Below are 18,862 nucleotides of genomic sequence, written 5' to 3' on the forward strand. Positions count from 1 at the left end.
ATGCAATCCGAAAGAGAAACCAAGAGGAGGAACATAAAGGCCCAATGGAGGAGAGGCAGCCGCAGGTAAGGGGCGGTCAGGATGGCAAGCACAGTGCCTATCAAGGTAAACAGCAGTCACCTAACAGACGCCAGGGAGCTGTCAGCGAAACAGCACCCACTGCAGGGACGGGGCTCGAACGGGCTTTTGAGAGAAACAATCTAGCTTCTACAAAGAGCACAGAAAGTTAAGGCAATATATAAGATGTCATTTGTCACATTCCTTCAGTGCCAGGTGAGAGTCAATTAGAACTACAGCAAAGGCATTTTTCCAAGACAAGAGGAAAGACATGCAGACATAACTGTAGAAGTTAGAAACACGTATCGACGAGAAATTATCAGAAAGGTTGTCAAGTTTAGAGCCCTTCTCGGGTGTAGCATCTAAGATCTGGACAGGACTAGCAGTCTGGCTTTTATGGCCAAATCTTTACAGCCATGATTTTTTTCACACACACACACACACACACACACACACACACACACGCACACACACACGCACGAGAAAGAGAGAGACCATCTTTTTAAAAAAAATTTTTTTTTATGTTTATTTATTTCTGAGAGAGAGAGAGACAAAGTGCAAGTGGGAGAGGGGCAGAGAGGGAGGGAGACACAGAGTCTGAAGCAGGCTCCAGGCTCTGAGCTATCAGCACAGAAACTGATGTGGGCCTCGAACCCACGAACCACAAGATCATGACCTGAGCTGAAGTCAGATGCTTAACCAACTGAGTCCTTCAGGCGCCCAGAGAGAAACAATCTTATGTAGGCTCTGCACTGGGTGTGGAGCTCGATCTCACAACCCTGAGATCATGACCTGAGCTGAAATCAAGAGCCAGACACTTAACCCACTGACCCACCCAGGCACCGCTCACAGCCATGAGTTTTACTTCAGCTCCATGCCACCGCCCTCCTGATTCCTTCTTCGCTCCTTTGCACCCTTCCTCTCTCCAACAAATATGTAAGTGTCCCTATGTAGCAGGCAATGTTCTGGGCACTGGGGATGGTAACAGTGGAAACAGAAAAAAGCCTTGCCCTCTAGTAGCTCACACTCTTATTGAGATAGACTGAACGGGATGAGGGCATGGGTTGCACAGATATCTGGGGAAAGGGTGTTCCAGGCAGAGGGAAAAATTAATGCAAAGGCCTTGAGGTAGAAGAATACCTGGCATATTCAGGAGACTGAAACAAAGGCGGAGTGGCTAGCACAGCAGGCGGGCGCTAGAGAAACAGATGAGTTCAGGGAATCAATGCTGTTGCAGGGTTGGGGGCAGATGAGAAAATGCAGGGCCTTGTAGGGGATTTTAAGGACTTGGCTTTTACTCCTGAGTAAGATGGAAATCACTGGACGGTGCTGAGTATTGTGATCCCACTTCTCAAGGATCACTTTGGCTGCTATGTGCAGAAGAGGCTGTGTGGAGGCAAAAGCAGATACAGGAAGACCAAGTAGGATACCATCATCCCAGTCCCGTCATCGTAGGTGAGGGAAGATGGTGGCCCGAACCAGGCTGAGATTCTGAGCAGCCATCATGCACTGGATATATTTTAAAGCCAGAGCTAACATGATTTTGTGACGGATGAGATACAAAAGGCTTGTCCTTATTACTTCATTCCTTCAACCATCCGTGCATTCCAGAAACACGTATGAGTGTCTACCATGTGCTGGGTACTAGGACGGGGTTCTAGAGACTCAAGAATGAGCAGCATTGTCTGCTGCCCTCCAGGAATAACTAGCCTGGCAGTTGGGTAAAGGAATTAAACTTCTTAATTTTCATGCAACATAGCAAGATTACAAATAAGCAATTACTCTCATAAGACTAAAAAGGATCTGGACTTTGCACATGGATGACATTGCAAACCAAAATTTCAATACATAAAAGCTTTCTTCAAATAGTCTCAAATTCTAGGATGTAAAATAAACTCTCACCTGTTAAATAATCTTTAGACTGTATAATTGTGAATTACAATTTTTCATTAACCTACCTGGTTCTGCCTATAAGCAACCATTTATCTCCTACACATACTACAGTTTAAGAAAATGAAATTTCATGGGTGCCTGGGTGGCTCAGTCAGTTAAGCATCCAACTTCAGCTCAGGTCATGATCTCGCAGTTCGTGAGTTCGAGCCCCGTGTCGGGCTCTGTGCTGACAGCTCAGAGCCTGGAGCCTGCTTCAAATTCCGTATCCCCCTCTAGCTCTGCCCCTTCCCTGCTCACACTCTGTCTCTCTCCTCTCAAAAAATAAAATTTTGGGGGCGCCTGGGTGGCTCAGTCGGTTGGGCGGCCGACTTCGGCTCGGGTCACGATCTCGCGGTCAGTGAGTTCGAGCCCCGCGTCGGGCTCTGGGCTGATAGCTCAGAATCTGGAGCCTGCTTCCAATTCTGTGTCTCCCTCTCTCTCTGCCCCTCCCCCATTCATGCTCTGTCTCTCTCTGTCTCAAAAATAAATAAAACGTTAAAAAAAAAATTAAAAAAAAATAAATAAAATTTTGAAAAATAAAAAAAATGAAACTTCATTTTTTCTAAATAATTTATTATTTCCAAACATTTTATAATTTAGACTTTTCTCATCCAATCATTCTTAATGAGGCAGTCTTTGCTATTTGGACATGAAGGGTATCTCCTACAGGTGTGTTTCTCCAGTCATCAGCTATGGTTGTCTATCACAACTTATATCATTTCCTTTAAGTGGTCATATTATGCCAAATTTAAAATGATGAACCGGCTTTAAAATTTCTACCCAAAATAATCTTCCAGAAATTCATGAAACAACTGAAACGAGAAGTGAGCATAACATGATCACGGTCGGAGAAAGACAAGTAAAATAAAGCTTTATCCTACAACCATATTTTACAAACCAAAACTCAGAGGCACAGTTTGACAAGCGCGAAGATACTTATGAAGGCTACAGACCAAATGTGTGAAGTCAGGGTGCCACGGAAAAGCGGGCCACATGGTATTCACAGGGAGAAGTCAGCATTTGTCTACACAGACTTAAGACGATTCTTTCAAGTCACCAGTAAGAATTCACCAGTCACTCTGAAGCAGCCACTTGTCTAGAGAAGAGCCAGGGGGAGGAACACGAAACAGATATGCACAGGAAACTCATCAGTGGGCACAGCTGATTTTTATCACCTCATGTGCTGGTGTACTCATTAATCTGTTAATGAAACTGTGAAAATCAGCAGGGGTCTCCGGGCCTGTATGAATGTCAGGCTCCTACAGCATATGTAGGGCCCGCACATGCGAACAGCCAAGATTTTTTATGGTAATGGAATTCAGCTTTATCTCAGAAGTGTTCTCACATCTGGGAAAAGACAAATTATTCAATAACTTGTATGGGGTCAACTGTCTATGTGCTTGAAAAATAAAGTTGGATTCCCCACCTGATTCCTCCCCTCACCAAAATAGACTGGAGATGGTACAATATTTTCAAATCTTCTGATATTTGTAATAAAAGTGCACACTCTTTTCCAAAAAAAAAAAAAATGCTAATACACATACGAACATATGTATGTACACACATACCTAATGCGTGTGTGTGCTTAACCCTGTTAAAGTAGAACAAAAGAATACGGATGAATGTTTTTTCAATACCTGAATGTGGAAGACCTTTCTAAGAATGGCATAAATCCAGAAGTCACAAAGGACAATATGATAAATCTGACCATGTAAAAATTTCAACCCTCTCTATGGGAAAAAAAAAAAGCAGAGGGAAAAAAAAGACCAAAGCAAGCTGAAAGGAAAGCAGTAAACTAAACAAAAATAACTAAACAGATGAGACAAAGCCCCAATTTTCTTAATATTGGAAAATCCTTATGTCAATTAGAAACATACAACCTAAAAGGAAAATGGGCAAAGGTGACAAACAGTTCACAGAAATTAAACAAAATGATCAAAATACAAATGAAGACACTCAAGCTCACTTATAATTGAAGAAACAAAAATAAAACAATAGCATAATAATCTCTTCCACCTTTCAAATTGACACTGACTAGGAAGTTTGCTAATAAAAAATTACTCAGAGTTGGTGAGGGTAGAGAGAAATGGGCATTCTCAAACATTGTTGGTGGGAGTGTAAATTGGTTCTACCCTTTAGAGAGCAACATGGTAATAGCTATTAAAATGTAAAATAGGGGTACTCTTTGTCTCAGTAGTTCCAACTCCTGGGAATTTATCCTACAAATATATTTCCACCATGTGGAAAGATATAAGACAATGCTGTTGACTACAGCATTTTTTCCAATACTAAAAAACCACTAACAACTTAAGATTGGCCCGTCAATAGGTTAAATAAATTAAGCCATGGCCATAAAATGAAGTATAATGTACTCATCCAAAGGAATGAAGTCGATTTGTGCACAGTGATGTTGGAAGAGGTTATATATACCATGCATAAAAACATATATATATACATATATATATGTGCATATATATATATATATATATATATATGCACGCGTATATATAAGGTAAGTGGGGGTGGGGGAACTAGTCGCAGTATAGTATGCATTATGTACAGAGAAAACTTCTGTAAAGATACAGAACACACTGTTAAATAGTAAACTAGGGAAATGGAGACTTTTAGTTTTCGTTTCATTTGTATGCTGCTTGTATTCTTTTTTTAAGATCATCTATACCTTCTTAATTAAAAAAGAAATCAAGGGTGGCGCCTGGGTGGCTCAGTCGGTTAAGCGTCCGGCTTCGGCTCAGGTCACGATCTCACGGTCCGTGAGTTCAAGCCCCGCATTGGGCTCTGTGCTGTCAGCACAGAGCCTGGAGCCTGTTTCGGATTCTGTGTCTCCCTCTCTCTCTGCCCCTCCCCCGCTCATGCTCTGCCTCTCTCTGTCTCAAAAATAAATAAAAACATTTAAAAAAATTAAAAAAAAAAAAGAAATCAAGGGGCACCTGGGTGGCTAATCAGTTAAGCATCCGACTTCGGCTCAGGTCATGATCTCGCAGTTTGCAAGTTCGAGTCCCGCGTCAGGCTCTGTGCTGACAGCTCGGAGCCTGGAGCCTGGAGCCTGCTTTGGATTCTGTGTCTCCTTCTCTCTCTGCCCCTCCCCTGCTCATGCTCTGTCTCTCTCTGTCTCTCAAAAATAAATAAATGTTAAAAAAAAAAAAAAAGAAACCAAGCACTATATATTGGAAAGTATTTTGCTTTGTGCTTTAATTATAAGGGGAAAAGGACCTAAAAGGGGTAAAATGAAAAAGACTTAGGGCCATCGGTCCAAGAGGTGATCAGCACAAATGGGCCTCCCTCCCCTTATCCAGCCTAACTCCCCTCAGAAACACTACTCCCAGGAACACAAACCAGAAAGAATATCGTCATTGTAGACCCTCTGCCCCCTCAGGACAGAAGGCCCAGTCAAGTGTGGAGTCTGACTGGTCCACCACCAACCAGTTTATATCCCGTGCCTGGGTAATAACACAAATAATGCAAATAGCAAATTACTTACTTGGCTTTAGGTCCCAGTAATTGTAAGATTCCCATCTGAATATGGGCACACAACATTTCATTTTATTCAGCAAGGGTCTAAGCTAAGTACTGAGAATAAGAGTGAAATAAAACACAGTACCTGTCATCAAGTCCTTCAAAATCTAGTGAGAAGGGAAACATGCACACAACTCATCAGAAGGCAGGCCCCATGGGTTACCTGCTCTAGCAAAGGTGTGGAGGGAGATTAGCTCCATCTGGTGGGATCAGAGGTCTTACCCAACGGATGGCACTTCTCAGACTGAAGAATCTAAGATTACCTGACCTTTCCCCTCTTTTCCACTTATCAACTCTTTTCCTCTATATTTGTGTGGAACAAGTAAACGTGACAGTGTCCTTCCCTTTGTTGCTTAATTCACATTGCTAAAGGAAATACCATCTCTTTTTTTTATAAAAAAAATTAACATTTATTCATTTTTTTTAAATGTTTATTATTTATTTTTGAGAGAGAGAGAGAGATAGACAGACACAGCATGATCAAGGGAGGGGCACAGAGAGAAACACACACACAGAATAGAAGCAGGCTCCAGGCCCCAAGCTGTCAGCACAGAGCCCAACATGGGGCTCAAACTCACAAACTGCGAGATCATGACCTGAGTTGAAGTCGGACACTTAATCGACTGAGCCAACCAGGCAGCACCCCTACCATCTCTTTTGCATAAGAAATCAATTAGTGCTAGGTATCCTTTTCAATATTAAATACAGTACCATAAATATATCTTTGATCAAAGTTTTATTGGAAGTTGTTCCATCATAGCTCCAGACCACAGAAATGCTCAAAAATGTCAGCAAATTAGCTTACAAGCTACATCTTTCCAAATGCTTCTTCTACATAGATTCCATTTATTAGTTCAGATCTTTGGTTCAGAAAATAAGGTCATCCTAGAGCAATCATAAAAAAAGCCAGGCTGGGATTCTGTCTATAAGGGAAAGTATGCGGTACTCTAAGCTCAAGAAACAAAGGACTGTTACTATTTTGTCTGTTTGTGTTTTGGGGTTTTGTTTTTTGTTTTTGCCTAAAACTTGTCCAGACACAGATGGGTATAGAGTTGCCACTCTTATTTCAGTAAAGGAGTGAGATCTCCTAGAACTTAAACCTAGAAATTCACACTTTTTTTTCTGTTGTGTTAGGTGTATTTTTCAGTATTAAATATATTGCCGTAAGTATTTCTTTGGCTAAAGTTTTACTTATCCAAGAGTTGTTCCATCATACCCATAAACCATAAACCCATCAGCCACGTCAACCATACTTAACACACTTCATAGGCTTCTGACACACTTGGTTATACCAAGTGCATGTTTCACAGTCAAAAACAACTGTGTTTAAACTTGGCTCCACTTCCTAGCTGATGACCCTTGGCAACCATTTCATGTCTCTGGGCCTCAGGTTCCCAAAGGTAGAGTTTTCCTACCTCACAGAGTTTTTGTCAGGATTAGCAACAATTTAGGTAAATCATCTAGTCCATTGCTAGAAAGAGAGCAAGCCATCAACAAATGACAGCTAAAATGATCGATGTTATTACTATGAACTCTCACTCTGGAAGCCAGTGGGGTCAAGACACTCTGTGGGACCCAGAAAGCAAGAAGTAGGAAGGACAGGGGCTCCTGGGTGCCTCAGTCAGTTAAGCAACCGACTCTTGATTTTGGCTCAGTTAATGATCTCATGGTTATGAGATTAAGCCCCACATCATGGAGCCTACTACAGATACTCTCTCTGTCTCCCTCTCCCTCTGCCCCTCCCCTGCATGCTCTCTCAAAAAAAAAAAAAAAAAAAAAAAAAAGATAGGAAGTACAAAATAAACTTATTTTCTGTTACACTTAAACAATCAGAATAAGTAATTTCAAGAATTTTGACAACTCCCAAAACGTGTCAACAGTGGTTGAGAATATATACATGTTCTGGAGTCTACACAAGAAAGTCCACTTTACCACTCACTAGCTATGAGACCTTGAGCAAGCTGCTCAGAGCAGATATCCTTTCCTCAACTAAAATGGAGCTAGTAACAGTCCTTCCAAGTACTTCATGGAGATTTGTGAAGGTTAAATTAAATGAGATAACCATGGAATGTTCTTAGCACAGCATCTGGCAACAGTAACAGATGTTAACTATCAGCCTGTCCATGAAATCCAGGGTACCACCAAGGACTTACCAAAAAAGCTCTGAAGAGCTTGCAACACTAGTATTTCAGATACGCGTACCATTTTTCAATAGGATATACAGTCCAGTGTGGTTAATAAAGTACTAATCATTTTAAGAGTTTTACACAAGTGACTTTTAAATACACATAATGAATGCTGAAAAATATTCAAACAATAGAGAAGTATAGAAAAGTAAAAAGTGTGCTCATCTAGCCAACCGTTCCCCACTCTAACCCTCAAGTCCACTTCCCAAAGGGGACACCACTGGAAACACTATGGTGGGCATTCTGCAGATCCTTGTTTCTCAAGATATACACAAAGCTGGGAGGTACAGAGATTAGCTATTTTATAAAATGGGATCACACCATACATATTATTTACTTATTCAACAATGTATCATGGAAATCTTTCCATGTCGATGCATAAAATCATTCTTTTTAGCTGCTGCTCAATTGGCTGCTGCTTCAGATAATGGATACTTTATTAATCCATTATTCTAGGAATTTAGCTTTCCTCTAATTTTTTGCTATTAAAAATAATTCCATGGGATGCCTGGGTGGCTCAGTTGGTTAAGCATCTGACTTTGGTTCAGGTCATGATCTCAAAGTTCAGAGTTTGAGCCCCACGTCGGGCTCTCTGCTGACAGCTCAGAGCCTGGCGCCTGCTTTGGATTCTGCGTTTCCCTCTCTCTCTCTTTCTCTGCCCCTCCCCTGCTCGTGCTGTCTCTCTCTCTCTCTCTCAAAAATAATAAATAAACATTAAAAAAATTTTTTTTAATTCCACAATGAATATTTTGTTTGAAGGGCATTCAACACATGTGCAGGTATTTCTGTTGAAAAGCCTCCTAAAAGAAAACCTGCTCAAAGGTTTTGCACATTTTATATTTTGTTAAGTACCACCAAATTGTCCTCCAAAGAGAGCATAAATAAAAGACATTGTATTCACTGTCATTAACCATCTGCGTAAAAACCAAGAACAACAAGTAAACTATCGTGTGAAGAAACCGTACATCTTCTAATGGAAAAGTGGCCTTCACCTTCTAAAAACAGATGGGAAAAAAATCCTTACTTCATCCTTCTCAACATCAGAGCCCTTGTTCTATGGACTAAACTCTCACCTTAACATTACTGGACCCTGACGTCCTTTGCAATGACTTGGCTCATGTGGAAACTCGTTTTCTAGTCCATCCTGCCCCCTCCCAATCCCCAGGCCAATTGGTTTTGGTGGGGGAGGGGACAGTGAGGAAGAAGGACTCAAGACTGAAGTGTTACTGTCATCATGTAGCAGCCACACCAAGCCCCACGAAAACAGAATTATTCCAGGCAACGCTCACTTAAAAGCTCTACTCTGTTGCTGTGTTAAAGCAGTAATGGATTACAATCTCTTAATCAGTAATCACTGGCCTACAGGTAGTTTACACGTTTCATTTCGTCCCACAATATTATTACAGTGAGGAGCAAGAGCAGATAAAGGTCATGTTGGTAATTAAAGCTATATTATAGAAATATGCACACCCAAGATATGATTAAATAAGAAAATATTACTCAGTTCAGTATCATCATTAAACTTGCATTAATTTATAAATATTTAAATGTACCATATGATGATCATAAATAATCTGTTTTTGTCAGTTTCTAAAGTAATACAACCCATAAACCCTTTGAAAAATTACTGCAGAAAGAAATAGTCAAGAAAGTATACAAGCCAGACTTACATTCAAATGCTGTGGTTGTTGCTTCAGGCAGAACCTGGCCTATCACATCCTAAACAAAGAAAGAATAAAGAAACACAATTAGCCATCTTCTTTATTGCTAACATGTGGCAAATCCTAGAGGAAATATGAGACCCTGAAGAAGATTTTTGAAATGTTGGCATAAACTATAAAAACATTAGCTCATAATCACACTTAGCCCAGCAATGTGAGGCCAGAGCTTAAATCTCTATTTTGGGGCAGGGGGTGGGGGGGGTGGGGGGAGATTCTTTACAAAATTTCCTCTACTATGTATTCGTAACAATCTTTCCCTCTTGATTCAACAGTATATACAAATACACTCTTGTGGGGGCACCTGGGTAGCTCAGTTGGTTAAGTGTTTGACTTTGGCTCAGGTCATGATCTCACGGTTCATGGGTTCATGGGTTCGAGCTGCGCGTTGGACTCTGTGCTGATGGCTCAGAGCCTGGAGCCTGCTTTGGATTTTGTGCCTCCCTCCCTCCCTCCCTCCCTCCCTCTCTCTCTCTCTCTCTCTCTGCCCCTCCCCCGCTCATGCTCTGTTTCTCTCTCTCTCTCAAAAATAAACATTAAAAAAATTTTAATAAAAAAATACACCCTTGTGTATTAAACAAATAAACAGTTTCTTCTACGGGAGGCTGTGGAGTGCACTGCCAGTAGAAAGAGTAAGGGGTTTAGGAGTCAGACTAGCCTGGGTTTGAATCCCAGGTCTGCACCTACTAGCTCTGCGACTGGAAATAAATTACTTAACCTCTCTGAGCCTCAATCTGATTATCCTCCAATAGGAGTCTAGTAATACTTAGAGAGATAATGTAAAAATTAAGTTAAATAATATACATAAATTAACCTAGCACACTGTGGACACTCAAATGCAGCTTCTGATATGTAACTAGCAACATCGTGCCTTGTATTCATAGTGCAAAGAGTTCAAAAAACAAGTTTCTGTGACATATTATTCCAATAATGCCATAACCTATAATGCTACATTTGATACAAACAATTTTTTATCAACCTTCACTCCTAAGCAACTGGAAAACGTATATTGAATGACACTGGAACAGAGTTAATCTAGGTTACAAAAAAATTTTTTTTAAGTTTATATATTCTGATACCAATATTTAAATGAACCTGTAAAGTTGAAATCTTAAAAATCAGTCTATGGAGACAGCTTAGCTCAAGAGGCATGGGACATCCTCAAGAAATTGCCAGCACTGGGAAAGATGACCCTCCATGATGTCCAGCCCCACCTAAACGGTCTGCAAACCTCACTGCTCTCCCGGACTCTGCCACAACGTCCCTCCTGGGCTCTGCCAGAACTGGCACCAGGCAGCCGGTGACAAAGCGGCTTACGGTAGTTCTCAGCAGGGAGCCCACAGCCCTTCCAAGCGGGGCACTTAGCAGAGTGGCGGCTGCAACTCCCTTCTGAAGGCAGTTCTTTAGAAGCTTTTGCTGCAGTGGAAATTTGCATAATAGCCTCGCCTCCAGAGTGCCTTTTTTTCCCCTCAAAAATAAATCTGTGCATATAAAATTGATCAAAGAGAACTATCTTAGGCAACCCTCGCTCATTAGACCCAAAGGAGGTTATTTTTTTCCTTCTGACTCTAGTCTTAGCACATGCAACATCAACTCTGAGGAAGTATTTGTAAAAAAAAAAAAAAAAAAAAAAAAAAAAAAAAATCCAGTGTTAAAAAAATTCTACACACTTGTAGGTAAAAGTATTTATTGACAGGTAAATGGAAACTGTAGAGTGAGTATGGAATAAATTCTACAGACAGCTAGTGTAAAGCCTGACTGTGTGGGCTGGAGCCAGACTGCTAGGGCTGGACCTTGACTCTGCTGTTCAGCAGCTCGGTGACTGGGTCTATCTGGGCCATGAGATCATAACTGTACCTGCCTCGTAGGACGAAATGAGTTCACATTTATAAAGGGATTTTAAGAGTGTCTAGCACACGGTAGGTGCCACAATAGTGTCTGTTAAATTAATAACACAAGTCACTGATGACTGGAAAGTTATAGAGCTTACCTAACAATGAAACCCAAAATTTCAGCACCTGAGGACTGGTGGATAGTCATTTATTCACTCCCATCATCCTTCCAGAGCATCTATTGAGGACCTTTTCTAACTAGTGGTGTGGTTAAAAACAAGCTGGGGGACGCCACCCCCAGCCCTCCACGTCGACGTTACTTTCAGGGAACTCTGATCACCTAGATCTTGTGCCATGAACTCTACAGCATCAGCAAACTAATTTAGGATCCTTCCTACTTATGAGTAGCAGATCCCATCAAACAGCAAATTTCTAATAAGTAGCTGAAAACCTTGGGGGGCAGCAGTGGCCCCTTTTGCCCATCACCATAAACAAGGAGTCACATAGGCTTTACACCTCATGTGGGGAAAAAGAGTAAAAAAAAAAAAAAAAAAAAGCAAACTTGCTTGAGGGACCATGTGAACACAACCAGCCATATCGTTCTGTTAAAGCAAATAAGGTGGGGCTTATCATAATGCTGAAGAGTTGAAAAGTTTCAAAATTAGTTAATACCTACTGGTCATTTCTAACCAGGACATATTTAATAATTTTATGTATATTTTACAATTATATTTTAAGTGACTTATTTCCAGGAAAAAAGAAAAAGCCCTGTCTTATTCACAACATAACATTTACCTAAAGAAGCTTTCAAAAGAAAACTTAAATTTAAATATTTTAATGGTGATCATTTCTTGGTCATTTTCTTCTCCATGCTTTTAATATATCAATCAAATATATGATGGACCAAAAGTATAATTAAGCATCTACACATGCCAGGAGCATAAAGATCACAAAGCTGTAGGCTACAGAAGAGTAAGATTTAGGAAGATTATAGTCTGGTCACTCAGATAAAGACAAACCTAAAAGAAGAACGATACAGTGCACTTACAGGCTGATAAGAGCCAGACAAAAGACATAAATACAGTATTTGCTAACTCAGGAGGCAGAAAAAAAATCACAGGCTCAGTCTAGGTAAAAACTTCACAGATGAGAGGAAATCTGAGCTGGGACTTGGGAGACAGGATTCAAATACCAAGAGGAATAGGGGGGAACATTCTCTTGCACCACTAATTGCAATCTCCTGCACAATTTTCCCCAAACCGGAGATTGTGTCTACAAGGAAAAGAACACAGAAAGCTGAAAAACAGATAATCAAATGTCTCTGCCCTTGAAGACCAGCTAGGCCTACTTTACCCTGCAGCCAGTCCCGAATTATTCAGACCCAGACACAGGCCCAGAGAGGCTAAGTGCCTTGTCCAAGGTCTCCCAGCTATTTGACAGAGCAGTGATGAGAGCCCTCGACTACAACCTCAGGTACAAAACACTCTCAGATACAGATGACTCAGTGACCACAAACTGCTTCTGGCTTCTGTGTCTGGTCCTACCAAAAACGAGCTGTGTGGCTTTAGCATTTTCCCCCTCTGGGGTTCACGCTTCCGAATTTGAAAACTGGGGAGAAGAGAGTTACATGAGATGAGGGGGATGCTTCCAGATTTCATTTGGCTTTAAATTTTAAGGTTCCAAGCCAAAGACGCTGATATAGCTGTCGGTTTTTGACAATTTCTTTTTTTTTTTTTAATGTTTATTTGGAGGGAGGGTGCAGAAAAAGGGAGACAGAGGGTCCAAAGTGGGCTCTGCACTAATGGCAGAGAGCCCGATATGGAGCTCGAACTCACAAACTGTAAGATCATGACCTGAGCCGAAGTCGGACGCTTAACCAACCGAGTCACCCAGGTGTCCAGTTTTTTGACAATTTTTTGATGAAAAGATGATGTGACCCTGGTGAAGAAATCACAGGTGCCCACCAGGATCTGTATGTGCAGTTCGTAGAGCCTGCTATAGGAACACAGGAGATAGCACAGCACCCATTGTCAAGAGCCCTTCATCAGGGCTCTAAACATGCTCCACCTGGGCTTACCTGCACATAGGCACATGTGAGGACACAAGGCACTCTAGATGGTAGGACCGATTGTGCAAAGTTTACTTTAAAGCCAATCAGCCTGGGTGGCTCAGTCAGTTAAGCATCTGACTTCAGCTCAGGTCATGATCTCACAGTTTGTGGGTTCGAGCCCCACGTTGGGCTCTGTGCTGACAGTTCACAGCCTGGAGCCTGCTTTGGATTCTGTGTCTCCCTCTCTCTCTGCCCCTTTCCGGCTCATGCTCTGTCTCTTTCTCTCAAAAATAAATAAACGTTAAAAAAAAAAGAAAGTAAAGCCAATCAGCCTGGAGCCAAGGTACAATAGAGAGATGCTTAAGAAGCAAAAGACCCAGGCCCTGTCCCTTATGTTGTAACAACAATACTTACAGAGCATTTACCTCATTCCAGATTGTTCTAAGTGCTTTATATGTATCAACTCCAGTAGTCCTCATACTCTATGAAGTGGGCATTATTTTCATCCTCTACCCCTCTTTTTTTTTTTTTTTTTTACAGGTAAAGAACTGAGACACAAAAGACACTTGCCCAAGTGAGTCTGGTAAGGCTTGCAATTTAAACCCAGGCAATCTGGCCCAGAGTTTGTGTTTGTATCACTGTGTTCTAAATATCTTCTGTTATTTCAAATGAGCAAAGTGAAAGAAAGCTCACACCTTTTTCATCACAGACACGATCTCACTTAATCTTCACAAGACTTGGGGCGCCTGGGTGGCTCAGTCGGTTAGGCGTCCAACTTCAGCTCAGGTCATGATCTCACCGTCCGTGAGTTCGAGCCCCGCATCGGACTCTGCGCTGACCGCTCAGAGCCTGGAGCCTGTTTCGGATTCTGTGTCTCCCTCTCTCTCTGACCCTCCCCCGTTCATCCTGTCTCTCTCTGTCTCAAAAATAAATAAACATTAAAAAAAAAATTTAATCTTCACCAGCCTTGAAGGCAGGTATTGTCCCCATTTTACAAGTAAGGAAACTGAGGCTAAAAGAGGTAGAGTGTCTTGTCTAGTTAGTGAGACTGCTTGCAATTAAACTCACTTTTTTTTGAGAGAGAGAGAGAGAGAGAGAGAGCGCGCGCGCACAGGGCAGAGGGGGAGAGAGAGAATCTGCAGCAGGTTTCATGCTCAGCACAGAGCCTAATGCAGGGCTTGATCTCACGACCCTGGGATTATGACCTGAGCTGAAATGAAGAGTTGGACACTCAACTAACTGAGCCACCCAATCGCCCCATTAAACCCACGTTTTGATTCAAAACCTAGCAGGCTGTCCACAAAACCATAACCGCATGCATCTTTTTTAACGCTCCCTTTGAAATATCTGAACAAATATTTCAGCGTCCTACGGAGCACGAGAAAGAGGGGAAATGAATGTCCATCTCCTCCGGAAATGCACCATTTACTGGAAGAGAGAGATAAAACTGTGACAAAACCTGTGAGCTTTGCCCGAATGATGCTGTGGGAACACAGAGGAGGGGCACATAACCAAGACTACAGAAGAGGAAAAGGGAAGCTGGGCTCTGAAAGGACACGTAGGAGTTGGCTAACTGAAGAAAAGCACCGAGTGGAGACAGCCTAGGAGAACCAAAGTTAATTCTATGTAACCTGGAGCACAGGATGCTCGTGAGGTGTGGTGAGAGGGGAGGTGTGGTGTGGTGTGGTGTGGTGTGGTGTGGTGTGGTGTGGTGTGGTGTGGTGTGGTGTGGTGCCAGGCAGGCAGAAGCCAATCCAGACGGGCCTAGAGGACCATGCTAAGAAGTCTGGGCTTTGTCACGAGAAGAAAACTATATGCACGCGAGTGCGTGAACTCCAGACACAAAGAGAAGGGTAACATTTGGTGGACAAGACTGGAAGCTGCTGGCTCACTCCAGCCTCTGGACTCGTAGCCCAGACACCTGAAAATCTGTAATGGTCTGCAACATCCAGAATTCAAAATATAGGTACAGGAATCAAATTTTGATGGTGGCACCTATGACAACCAAAAAAAAAAAAAAAATCACATCACAGATCTCCCTCCTCCCAAGAACCTTTACCCAGCCCCATCTTATTCTGCAGGTAACTTCCGCTATAGATTTAATACCTGCAACATGCTTCTGGGTATGTCAGTTCTGCCTCTGATACCTCAATTATTCAATATATAAAATGGGCACAATACACTCTATTTCAAATGTCTGCTAAAAGATAAGAAATGGCAGTGCAGCACATGGAAAAAAATTACTAAGTAAGGAAATCTGAGTTCTGGTACTGACTCCCCCACTCGTGAGCAACACTACTTTGGAAAAACAGTTTCACCTCACTACTCCTCAGTAACTATCTCAAAAAAGATAAGAGGTCTCAACAGACCACTGCTGAGGTTACACTCTGCTCTCACGTTCCATGACTTTATTTGAAATATATCCTGAGAGTAATAACACAGCATTGATTCTCAGATGCACCTTTTCCTCCACTTTTAACATCTCTGAAATTGGGCTGCTTTTGTATAATGCACAGCATGTCACAGTTTAACAAGCAGTGTTTTTGCTTTGTTTTTTTTTTCTTTCTGAGTGGTACACAAAATAGTATCTTAAAACAATGGCACCTTGGGTTTGTTGAAACATGGTAAGTTCCAGTTGCCTAGTTTCTCTTTCCCTATTGGTCACCAAGTTCAGGGAACTCTGTAGAAAGACATGGCTGGAATCTGGCCAGGGACATTCCGAGAAACACTTGGGGGAAAAAAAAAACTTCTAGACTCAGCTTTTTGCATCCAGTTGATGCTTCTGTGTGTATGTCCCAGTCCAGCTGCGAGCTCCTTGAGGGCAGGGGTTCAATCTGATTCATCTCTAGTTCCCCAGGGCCCTGCACATTTGCCAGATTTCAGTCCATGCAATTAATCAATGTCTGTCGTGGACATTGGCCATCCCACAGGAGGCCAGCAATGGCCACGGCCACTAGCTTGGGCAACCAGGCTGAGATTCAGCGGTCAAGGTGCTGACTACCCCACAAATCCCTGCGCCCTCCTCAATGGGTTTTGGACACTGAGATTACCACTCACCAGCACATCCCTGAAGAGTAACTGCGGCCCAGAGTGCACTGTCCAGTCCACCGCGCCACTATTTGGAATCTTGATACGAATCACCAGCACCTGGTTCTCCATGGCATGGAAGGGGCCAAAGGCCAGCCACAGCATTACAGGTTACAGGGGCTCACATCCTGGGGCAGGAGGTACCCACTGGATCCTGGTTAGGCGAGGGCTCCAAAGGGTGACAAGGGGACGGAGGGGAACAGGACAGGGGGTCGGGGGAGTGAAGAAGAGGGATGGTCTGGAAGGGACCCGCAGGCAGCAAGCCAGGCCCAGCCTGTATGGGGTTGGGGCTGCCTCTCTGTGAGCGTGGACGGGGCACGAGGCAGGGGCCAATATAAACTAACGGGGGTCAGAGGGTTCTGGAGTTGGGAAAGAGGGCGAACCGGATCGTGAAGCCCCCTGCCGTCTGTGTGGGTGTGAGGAGATGACCCCGTTTTAGGGAGACAGAGCGGCAGGTGTCCACTCTTCCTTAGTGGAGAGGGGAGGGTCCCCGACTGGAGGGGACTCAGTCGGGGGCTGTTTGGAAGGAGACCCGGGGCCGCCAAACCAAGCGAGAGTCGAGGAGGGCCCTCCGTCGGGAAGCGAATCCTGTTCCCCACCCCGAGTCAGAGGGCGCGGCGCGCGCGGGCCCGGCCCCAGCCGCCCCGGGCCGAACGTTCCGGCTACGGCGGCAGCGGCAGCGGCAAAAGGAGAAGGAAGGCGAGGCGAGGGCACTGTTACTCCGGAACCAAAACGCACGGCACCGGAACCCCGGGAGCCGGAGAGAGGGACCCGCCTCCCGCGGCGCCATGTTGGATGAGGGCAGCTCCCGGCCAGCCCCGCCACCGCGCCCCGGCGGGCGGGACCCGAGGAGCGAGCGCGAGGGGCGGGGACGAGCACGAGGGCCGGGCTAGGCTGGCTTGTCGGGAGGTGTCCGTCGGCCCGTGGTCGCCCGCGGCGACCGAGTGACGCTCCTTTCTTTTCCACTCGCGACCCTCATTAAAGGCAGCCGGGTGAAACCATCTAGCAAACGAAGGAGGAAACTAAACTGGGCTTTTGGCGGACTCCAGCCCAACTGTCGTCTTAAAATTGCGTACTGTTTGCGGAAGCCCCAGAAAGACGAAACTCCGTCTCGCCTTTATACCTACTTTGTCAAGCCCTTTACCTTGACGGTGTTTGTGCACCAAATCAAGAGTAAGGCAAGAACTCAACACTGTTTTCCCCTTCTTCCACTCCACAGATACAGAATTATCATAGTCTTCCTCCCACTTGAGCAAACAGTGTATGATTTTTTTGTTGTTCTTTAACCCCACGATTGCCCTGAAATAGCAAACAGCCTCCTCATTTAAAAGCAACAGTAAAAGAAAAAAAAAATTCAGGGAAGAGTTTAACTGCCAGGGGACAGCTGGAGTACTGGCATCCTGTTCTCTTATTAAATCATTGCAGAAAATATCTGGTCTAGTCCGTAAAATTTCAACCAGATAGCAATGTTTACACAATCGGTGATATCACAGGCAGTAGCAATAACCCTCGGTTGTTTTAAATGCCTTGTTAACCTCAGATTTTAAAATGCGTAATTGTGTTGATCTATGGTTTCTATATAAAAGTTTGTTCACAAATCGCATTGTGTAGGTTGGGCCATAATCTCCTGCTAATGAACGTGCTCATGTCGCTTTACTTTTGAGTGCTGAATTTTATATAAATTCGGTGGGAGAGGAGTGATCATTTCCCCCCCCAACACTCAGAATTTATTCATGCAAGAGAAAAAATAATTTAAATGTTGGTTAGTTTAAGTAGAACACCAAAAATTTTTGTGCATATATTTCTCTGCCTGAGTTTCTTTTATATTTAATTCAAAAGTCCACATAGGAGATAAATTCTCTTTTTTAGTTACTGTAAATTAATAGCTTAGATAGAAATTCATTTAATCAGATGCTCCAGATATTCTGAAATTGCTCTTTTCCACCCGTACCTCAGTCCTGTGAGAAATAAACAGTTTGCCCAAGGTACCCATGTACTTTTTTATTGAAAGTTCATTTCCTATTATTTGAGAATATAGACCACAAAACTGGAGATTTTCTATGAACCTATTATTTGTTAAAACAGCTTTTTAATTCATAGTACTATGGGGAAAACCAACCCAATTTGTACTTTCAATTCTTTTGGATGGAGATATACCCCAAAGTGGAATTGCTGGGTCATACAGTAATCCTAGTTTTAGAATTCTATTGCTGGACCATTCTTTTTTTTTTTTTTCTTTTAAGTTTATTTATTTTGAGAGAGACAGCGAAAGAGCACAAGCAAGGGAAAGGCAGAGAGAGAGCAAGGCAGAGGATCTGAAGTGGGCTCTGTGCTGACAGCAGAGAGCCTGATGCGAAGCTTGAGCTCATGAACCCAACAGTGAGATCATGAGATCACGACCTGAGCGGAAACCAAGAGTCGGATGCTTAACCAACTGAGCCACACGGGCGCCCCTAATGCTGGACC

At 43.1% G+C, this 18,862-nt stretch overlaps 1 protein-coding gene across 11 annotated transcripts in view; it reads right to left on the reverse strand.

Moving 5' to 3' along the window:
* MAP2K5 (mitogen-activated protein kinase kinase 5) overlaps positions 1-17,081 on the reverse strand; it is a 269,517-nt gene extending 252,436 nt beyond the window's left edge. For 5 of the 11 annotated variants that reach the window (XM_027067609.2, XM_027067613.2, XM_027067608.2 and 2 more), the window contains exons 1-2: positions 16,367-17,078; positions 9,380-9,428 (exon numbers count right to left, since the gene is read on the reverse strand). In XM_027067609.2, the coding sequence (XP_026923410.1) occupies positions 9,380-9,428; positions 16,367-16,501 (184 nt within the window). In that variant the 5' untranslated portion in view covers positions 16,502-17,078. Of the gene's footprint in view, positions 1-9,379; positions 9,429-16,366 lie in introns of all 11 variants that reach the window. The other 6 variants (XM_015078404.3, XM_015078411.3, XM_053223825.1 and 3 more) reach the window with 4 other exon arrangements.
* Between the last annotated feature and the right edge of the window lie 1,781 nt (positions 17,082-18,862).

The sequence above is a fragment of the Acinonyx jubatus genome, chromosome B3 (assembly GCF_027475565.1).
Source record: "Acinonyx jubatus isolate Ajub_Pintada_27869175 chromosome B3, VMU_Ajub_asm_v1.0, whole genome shotgun sequence".
Classification (NCBI taxonomy): Eukaryota; Metazoa; Chordata; class Mammalia; order Carnivora; family Felidae; genus Acinonyx; species Acinonyx jubatus.